Genomic DNA, 9,788 nt, shown 5'->3' with positions numbered 1-9,788 from the left:
ACGTGTTCTTTAATTTCATAGTAAATCTTGTGATTAAGATGCTGTTCTATTGAGATAAATAACTAGTTATTTTAAATTAGCTTTGCTAAGCTATTTTTTTCAACACTTACCTGTGACTATGTTATATATAAATTCATTACAGTGAAGCCCTCTTGTAGTGTTTTATTTGCATTTCTTAGTGACTGTGTGTGTGTGTGTGTGTGTATGAAGTACTAGAAAAAGAAAATCCTGGAAACAAGAAATAGCCTAAGGATGAAATATTTGTTAATTTTCAGGGCAGTCCATTACAAAATAGAAACCATTCAGGAATCAAAAGGAATAGTATGCTTATAAAAAGATTTCATTCTCATCGGGCAACCAAGAGTGCTACATTTCCCTTGCTTTAAAGGCGCCATGTTTACTTGCTGGATAGTATGCCTGTTGAAGACTTAACAACAGTGTGTTTCCAAACAGAAAGTTAGTCCTGATAAGACATTAACCCCAAATGGAAATGACGCTGAGATTGTCTGGAGAAAATTAACATTAAGTTAAAAATGAATCCCTAAGACTAGTAAGTGAAGTCAGCCTATTAAGTATATTTTATATATATATCATATGTATATATATATATATGTACAGAGCCTGTTTTTCTTAAGTTTGTAAAACAAAGATGTTTTCATTACAGTACTTTGGAGATTTCTGATGACTGCACAATCTGAGGCTCTAATGGTAAAAGCCATTAGAACAACCACATGGAATAGCTGATGTGGACCTGACAGAAGGGTTAGTTCAGCTCATTTAAGTCCTCCGGATCATAAGTGACTGTGATGCTAATTGCATAATCAGAGAAATAATAGATTGGATGGATTTTACATTTCTTTTTCTGTTGTACTTTGAGACCATTACTTTATCATTAATTCCAACACAGGGATGGCAGGGTTGCCATGGCAGCAAAACTAAAAACAATGAAAAAATATTAATGCCTTTGAAAGTCAACTATCATTTTAATCACAATTTTAAACACTCTTTTGGAAGGGAATCCATTTTCCCTTTGTAAGCATCTTCTGAACATGGACTATGTAGGTTTTTCACCATGATCTCAATGTATTGTTCATGTACATATATGTTGTTACATAAATAAGTAGATGTTTCTGGATGTCAGGAGCTGGGTGCTATGTTCTAGGGTGGCTCTAACCTTTCCACTGAACTTTGAGGGTGAGGCTTGAATTTTATTTCATCTAACTTTACTAATTCAACTTAATTGTGTGAGAAGTATCTGGTGAATATGAATTATAATACTTCACTGCTACTTTCAAGTGTGATAGAATAATACTGATGAAAACTACAGACAAGGAGTTAAATTTGTCTCAGAAAAATTCTCTCACGAACTTATAAACAGTTAGACTCATTAGCCTACTAATAGTTGAAAGAATTTCAAGTGATATGTGATAGATTTGGTGGCCAAAACTTGAAATATGCTAAATATTTCTTTTGTTGACATTACTAGCTATTTTCTCTTTCCCTTTAAATGATGCAGAAGCAAACTTTTGTTTGTCTAATGTATAACAGATTATGGGTTGGTGGCACCGAATGAAGCCTTGCTGAGTTTGTGTTGGTGGTGATGTCTTGCAGTGTTACCGTTTAATCTGCTTCTATTCCTTTAGGGGAACGAGAATCTTAAACGTTGGTGGATTTGATGTTTGAAATAGTAGTTGGTGCCAGAAAAAGCTCTGGAAGAGCAAACAGGATGGGCAAATGTCATTTTAGGTTCTTTGTGACAGAAACACACACCCTTATGTAGTTTATTACCACCTTGTGCGCTGACATACCAGGAGCAACTCCACAGTTGTTCCCCTCTCTCTTCTTTTACTAAAATTATATTTTTCCCATGAAAGCCCAACCCTTCATCCCACTGGCACGTGGCGTGTACAGTCAGAGCCGTCCCCTGGCCCGAGTCGGTGGAGTGATGGTGATAGTGAGCGTGCTCCAAAACTGCCCTCCGAGAGTAAAGGAGAGGGCAGCTCCCTGTGCCCTCCAGCTCGCACCTGCTGCCCTGACTTGGTTAACTGGATGCACTAAAAAATAAAAATCTGCCTCTTGGAAGCTCATAAAAGTGTACTAGAAAAAAGTCTCTAACGTTGGATCCACACGGACTGCAGCCATTGGCTTTTGGACCTGGTGGAATAGAGAACCCTTCACAGAGTACTGGATAAATAGAAAGAAACAGCCACGTCACATATTTCAGTGTCGTATTGGAAAATGAAAAAGGCAACAGATTAGGAGTCTTTGTCACTGTCCACCCCTCCATACATATCTGCGAGCTTTTTGAACCGAGGGCCCCAGTCACTAAGGTAGTCGTAGTCCTGGTCTCCATCCGTGGTCACCGACTCCAGCGAGCTCAGGGAATCGGCCACTGAGCCGGTGCCTTCGTAAGCGTAGGTGGCCAAGGAGTCGTAGGGAGGAGCAGTGGGGTCCGTGTCATTTTCCTTTAACCTTTGGTTAATGAAATCTCTGACATCGGTGTTGTCGCGAGCGGTTGGAGTCCGTCGGGGTAGAAAAAGGGTTTCGGGCACGATGTCCCTGCGTAATTTGTTGTCCTCTATGGCTTCAGGATTCCTCAGGGTGCCGATATCAAAGGCCTGAGTGTCCTCTTCTCCACCACCTTCGTCGTTGTAACTGACAATGTTATCTCTGATGTCCTCTTTGGAAATGATCAAAGGTTCTTTTTTTCGCTGCCGCCTCAGAGCTGCAAACAACACCACTGTCACTGGAAGCAGAAAACAAAATAGAAAGAGAAGGGGAAGTTAATTTGCTACCCAATTAATGTCAGGAAGAAATACTGTGCTCAGATGTGAAGTTTTGTAAGTTCTGTACAAAAGGCAGACTCAACTTTTTATTTCTCTTAAGGATGCACTTGCCTCCATCCATAATCAAACCGGGAGCCAGGAGATGGAGTAAATATTTGCAAGAAGGTTATGATTTAGGGAGAGGATGAAACATTGTCATAGTTTGTCAGTAGTTTCCTTTTGCTTTGAAATGGCAAACCAGTTTCAAGGTAAGGAAAAATAAAATGATAATAGAAAGCTCAGCCACCGTAAAAGTACTGTGAGAAGAGTGCAAATTATGCTGAACACCTAAAAAGCTCTGAAACTGGTTATGCGGCCAAGGCTGGCACCTTCAGGGATGTGTTGAAGGGTTTGCATAACTCCACATCTAAAATAACTTTTGCACTATGCCTTCTTTTTTACTTTCTGAGACAAGTGTTAAATTAGTTGAAAACTCAAAGTAGAGATATGACTATTTGCATACAAAGTAGAGATATGAGTATTAGCACATCTTCCCAACATATAAAGTAGTGTTACAGGTAATACTTAGAGAGACCCAGAAAGCAATGAGAATTTTTATTTTTCAAAGGTTCATGTTTCATAAGTTTGCTGCCCAGATTGTTTCTTCTTTTGATTTTTTTCCCCTCCTAACTCAAATTAGAGGCAAAGCAGAGATTATGTTTAAATAACTCCTGATCTTTCTTCACAGCTGGTTGAGTGAGTAAGACACAGCTAGCTACTGGTAGGAAGACACATCTATCTACAAATGTATGGGTGGGAAGAGAAAAAAAAAAAAGCAACAGCTTGAAGGGAAAAATGCCACCCAGGGAAGAAAATGCATTGTTAACCTGGGTTTGTCAAGGGAGTTTATGATAGGAAATACCAGTAACATCTCTTTATTGTCTCACCTATCACATGGCCCAAGGTTTATGAGCCAGGGAAATTGAATTATCACACCAAGAACCACAGAATAATGGCTTCTTCATGGTAAGCATATCTGCCTATCTAATAGTGGGTGTATACATACCTACATGTGTATACATTACAATTTCAGACATTAATGATATGAATCGTTGTAACTGGTTTTCTCTTGAGAGCTTTCTGTGTGCCAAGCTTGGTGCTAAGTGCTTCACATACTGAATCTCATTTCTTCCTTGTAACAACTCTACAGAGCAGGTACCATCCTTATAACCCCATTTCACATAAGAGGAAATTGATGTTTAGAGATGTCATTCAAATGTAGGTTGGTCAGATTCAAACACCCACATCTTTAAGAATGAAGCATGTTTGGGTTATAGACTGTTTCCAAGGGAAATGCAATTTTGCCATTTTGAAGTGTGTGGTTGTATACATATACACACTCTCCTTTGCTGCCAGAGGGTATCCTGGCATCTCATCTGTCACATCCACTGAAGGAATTCATTCATTCTTTCAAAACATAGTATGTAGTGAGTACTCTGCACCCTGTATAGTTCTAGGCACTGTCAATGGAAAACAACTGAGAAAGAGCCCTGCCCTAACGGGTGGTGGAGGCAGCACTTGGATGGAGATGTGAAACAAATGCTGTAAACAATAAACAAGGAAGGTATTAGAAGATGAGGAACATGAACAAGAAAAGGTAGAGCAGAATAAGGAAGGTGGGGAGTGACTCTGTGTGTGTTTGAGGAGAAGTCTATGCATTTTGGGCAAATTTCGTATCATTTGAGCAGAGACCTGAAGAGTTATCCAAGAGCTTTCTGGCAAAGAGGAAAGACCCCAGGTGTGTGCCTGGTGTGTTTGAGGAGAACCCAGGATTCCTGTGGCTGGCTAGAGGGAACTGGGCAGTGGTGGGGAGGAGAGAGTGGACCCTTCCCCTGGACCCTTGGAGGCTTCTGTATACCCTTCACCTCTGTGCTGGGAAGTGGGAATTTGGGGGCAGGGAACCACAGGGCCTTGGGCAGAGGGATGCCCATGATCTACCATTTATTCTGATTTCTGGTGTGTCCAATGGCATGGATTTGCAAAACAGAGGGCTGTAAGTAAGGATGGCCTTTGGGATTACAGAAGAGCATCAAGCTAACTCTCTTTCCAAGAATTCAACTGTGCTGCACATGGGCTCTTTCAGTCATATAGGGCAATATAGCAGCCTTTTATCATTTCTTTATTTTTCCCCAGCTTGGGGACCTATATTTTGAATTTTAGTTATATGCACACCTGAAGAGAAAGGGTAAAAAAATTCAAAGACATTTAGTCATGACTTAATTCTTCAACAGCTAAAACTGACCACATATTTTCTTTTAAGCCTGATGCACACCGGAACAGAATTTCTTGAGAATGTAATTATCTAGAAGGTAGATGTTTCTCAGGTAAACCTTTATAAACTGAGAGCATGATTTCTAACCACATGAAGCAAAAACATTCAGGAAAGTAATGCACTGATAAGGTGCCTTTACCAAGAATTGAGCTTCCCTTCCCCCTATTCTCTTGGAACTAGAGGACAACAGTAAGATTTAACTTTAGGGGCCAGGGATCTTGGGCCAATTGGTGTTCAAATGCCATCATAAAACTAGAAGACCAGTAGTTCTAGATGAGCTTAAATGTATAAAAGAACAGTGATATAGCAGACTCATAGAATGGCGGATGTTCTAAACAGCACTCTGGCCTCAGAATCAGCCCTTAAGGCATTCAGATCTGGCTGAAAAGTCCATGAGAGTATTTCAGGCATGGAAAGCCAAGACACTGTGTCAAAATAAAAAAAAATGACCCAAATGAAAGATCTCTGTGAGTGAGATCCCAGTGGAAGGAACAGGTCATCAAAGAAGGAGGTACCTTTCTCTGAAGGGAGGAGAGAACTTCCACTTTGACTATGACCTTGCCTAAATATGATAAGAGTCTCAAAAGGCTTCCATACCCTTTGCAACTCATGACAAGAGCCTAGGGAGATTACTGATGCCATAAACAAGAGAGTCAATTTGTTAAGTCAACAACAGGTGTCACTGTGCGCTTATTCCTCATGTAGGATCTCTGTCCTTAATGTGCTGTACATTGTGATTTAATGCTATAATTCAAATGGTATTTTTCACTTTGTGTTGCTGTGTGGGTGCAAACTGTTGAAATCTTTATTTAAGATATACTAAACTGATCTTCTGTATAGGCCCAGGAGTGCAGTGGAGGATGGCACATGTGCTTGGGCCCTGCACCCCATGGGAGACCAGGATAAACTCCTGCCTTCGGATCAGTGCGGTGCACCGGCCGCAGCAGCCATTGGAGGGTGAACCAATGGCAAAAGGAAGACCTTTCTCTCTGTCTCTCTCTCTCTCACTGTCCACTCTGCCTGTCAAAAAAAAAAAAGTTAAAAAAAAAGAAAAGTGATAACACAATGCTCCATATTGTTGTCAGGAATGAGTTAATACCAAAGTACTTCAAAAAGTTCATGGAAACTAGGATTCCAATAATAAGTTTATTTTGATGTGAAAAATTTTAAAGTGTATGCATACACAGGATCTTCAGAAAGTTTCAGGAAAATGCATATAATCTATGCATTAAAAACTATGCATGGATTTCAAAATTTTTTGCACCAAAATAAACTTCTCTTTAATTTATTAAAAAATTATGTATTTTACCAATGCCAGCTCACTAGTCAAAGTGATCAGTTTCAGTTCATAATTGATCATAATGATAGGATTAAGAGTCAAAGGGACACATAAATAAGACAAATGTCTAATACTAACTGATAGAATTAAAAAGGAGAGAACAATGCAACATGGGAAGTGGGATACACAGCAGACTCATAGAATGGCAGACGTCCTAAACAGTACTCTGGCCTCAGAATCAGCCCTTAAGGCATTTGGATCTGGCTGAAGAGCCCATGAGAGTATTTTAGGCATGGAAAGCCAAGACACTCTGGCAAAAAACAAACAAACAAAAACAAACCTAAATGAAAGGTCTCTGTGAGTGAGATGCCAGCGGAAAGAACAGGCCATCAAAGAAGGAGGTACCTTTCTCTGAAGGGAGAACTTCCACTTTGACTATGACCTTGTCTAAATAAGATCAGATTCGGCGAACTCAAAAGGCTTCCATAGCCTTGGCAACTCATGACAAGAGCCTCGATTGATTACTGATGCCATAAACGAGAGTGTCAATTGTTAAGTCAACAACAGGAGTCACTGTGCACTTTACTCCCCATGTAGGATCTCTGTCCTAAATGTGTTGTACAATGTGAATTAATGCTGTAACTATTACTCAAACAGTACTTTATACTTTGTGTTTCTGTGTGGGTGCAAACTGTTGAAATCTTTACTTAATATATACTAAACTGATCTTCTGTATATAAAGAGAATTGAAAATGAATCTTGATGTGAATGGGATGGGAGAGGGAGCAGGAGATGGGAGGGTTGCGGGTGGGAGGGAAGGTATGGGGGGGGGGGAAGCTGCTGTAATCCAAAAGCTGTACTTTGGAAATTTATATTTATTAAATAAAAGTTAAAAAATTGTGTATTTGATAAGTAAAAAATGAGAGAGAGAGAGAGAGAGATAACACCCCATCATGATTCATTCCACAGATGCCACCACTGCTGGGGCTGGGTAAGAGCTGCAGCCGCAAGCTGGGATCTCAAAGTGGTTCTGTCATGTGGTGCTAGGGACCCAACGCTGAGTCAGCACTGCTGCCGGCCAGGGTCTGTAGTTCTGTCATGTGGTGGTAGGGACCCAATGCTGAGTCAGCACTGCTGCCGGCCAGGGTCTGTATTAGTTGGATTCAAGAGTCAGAACTGGGAATCAAACCCAAATACTCTGATGTGATTTATACACGTCTTAACCAGCATCAACCCCTAGATCAATGGCTGCCCCTAAACTTATCTTTTAATTTTATTTTTCCATGAACTTTTTGAAGTATCCTGGTTAATCTGAAAATTTTGCAAATGTTTAAGCACCATATGGACATGAGATGTAGTAGGTTAGTTATTTCTATTGTTGTTTTATTTTTGTAAAATACCAGATGCCACACGATCCACTTTTTTGACTCCAGATTTCCTTGTATATCAATGTGCTTTTCTTGGAGGCCGGCGCTGTGACTCACTAGGCTAATCCTCAGCCTGTGGCGCCGGCACACCGGGTTCTAGTCCCGGTCGGGGCACCGAATTCTGTCCCGGTTGCCCCTTTTCCAGGCCAGCTCTCTGCTCTGGCCCGGGAGTGCAGTGGAGGATGGCCCAAGTGCTTGGGCCCTGCACCTGCATGGGAGACCAGGATAAGCACCTGGCTCCTGCCATCGGATCAGCGCAGTGTGCCGGCCGCAGCACGCTGGCCGCGGCGGCCATTGGAGAGTGAACCAATGGTAAAGGAAGACCTTTCTCTCTGTCTCTCTCACTGTCCACTCTGCCTGTCAAAAAAAAAAAAAAAGTGCTTTTCTTCTCTTACAAACTCTCAGATTCCTCTCCTCTTTCTTCAGCTGTCCCATTTCATGTCTGGAAATTGACTTGCCTTCTATAAACTCACAACATAGAGCACAGTTTGGGAGCCCTGCGTCTTTGTGAGAGAAGAGCTAGCTTGGAACTTAGTCCTACCACCTGTTAGATGTGTGACTTGGCTACAGGATTTCACATCCTGGGGACTCAGTTTTCATATTTAAGATGCAGATAAATATACACCAGATGGCTCTGCGGATTAAGTATGAAAAAAAAAAATCTGCAAAGCACCTTGCACCCTGTCTGGCCTATGGTGTGAACCTGGTAAAGGTTAAATTCCATTTTCCTCCTTTTTTATTAGGTAACGGTTTCCAAAGAGACCAGACAGGATGTGAGAGGCGCTGAGGCCAATTAGCAGAAGTGAAGAGACAGTGAACTCATGGCATGTGGGAAGTAAAAAGGGAAGATAGAGTTGGCTGGAAGAAAAAGGGGAGGATAAAATGGATAGATGATGAGGGAAAGGAAGAAACACCTCTGTCAGATGAGAATCCGCTCTCTTTCCATGGATCACCAGAGGGCTACTACTTGAGCACTTCCCTGCCAATGCAGGGCGTCTAAAAAGAACCCTTTTGATCAAAAAGAACATTCATGCCCTTCTCCTCCAAAAGAATTTTTGCAGACTCGCACCATTAGAAACACTGATTTGTCTTTGCACACTGTCAGTTTTTATTTATCCTCATATCTTAAAATACTTTTCCCAAATCTTCGTTGACAAAGAGAATCACAGTTCTCTGGTTGAGTTTCAAGGCTTCTGCTATAATTAGCGAGGTGGAATGGGAATGTGAAGTTCTTGAGCAGGGATCCCTTGGCGTTTGCTCTTTTCTTGGAGAAATGTAGGTCCTCCTTGATGCTTCGCAAAGTCATTCTGTCGTCGTCTTTTCAGAAAAGTTTTCCTCCTGGTCATCTAGGTTAACTCTAACTTCTTACTCTGTTTTTCTTTGTGTAGATAAGTTTTACAGATCTTGCTTTTATTTTTGTAAGGGCTGTATTAAGTAACATTTGTTTTCTCAGTTCCCAAAACGTCAAAGACCTTTTGGGCAATTTGAGTTCAATGTAGAGCTAATTTGTTGGCTGGCGGTAGAAATTGCATTTAAATCATTGTTGGGCTATGAATTTCACTTTCTTTGGGGTCCCAGATTTATCTCCTTAGTCAGTTATTTAGTGTTGAGAGTCCAAGATATGAGTGTAATAGACATTATGTGGCAATCAGAGAGCAGTGCTAATAAGGTAGTCATTTACGTGGGTAGATTAAAATAGGTCTACCAGGCTATAGAAATTTCATAACTTTTTTTCCTGTAGGAAAGAGAAAAAGTCATCACACTCCTCTTCGCGCTTCCCCATTGATCTTTAAACTTTACCTTTGTAGAAAGGGCCTTCACCATATACTCCATGCCGGATGACTTTCACTCTTTAAAATTTAACAATGTTTGCTAAGTTAAATATTAAACAACAAATGAAATGAAAAGGGCGTATTTATATTGCCCTTAAATCCTTCTGAGATTCATTCCCAGTCTGATAAACAAGAGATTCTTTTGGTGGAATG

The 9,788-nt window shown here is 40.7% G+C and overlaps 1 protein-coding gene across 2 annotated transcripts in view; it reads right to left on the bottom strand.

Moving 5' to 3' along the window:
* Positions 1-2,255: 2,255 nt before the first annotated feature.
* The window catches only part of CDH6 (cadherin 6), a 60,942-nt gene continuing 53,409 nt past the window's right edge, over positions 2,256-9,788 (bottom strand). For both annotated transcript variants that reach the window (XM_062211758.1, XM_062211760.1), the window contains one exon: positions 2,256-2,746. In XM_062211758.1, the coding sequence (XP_062067742.1) occupies positions 2,256-2,746 (491 nt within the window). The remainder of the gene's footprint in view (positions 2,747-9,788) is intronic.

Source organism: Lepus europaeus, chromosome 15, assembly GCF_033115175.1.
Source record: "Lepus europaeus isolate LE1 chromosome 15, mLepTim1.pri, whole genome shotgun sequence".
In the NCBI taxonomy this organism is placed as follows: Eukaryota; Metazoa; Chordata; class Mammalia; order Lagomorpha; family Leporidae; genus Lepus; species Lepus europaeus.
Note: the sequence above shows the minus strand (reverse complement) of the source record. Positions and strands in the feature narration are given on the sequence as shown.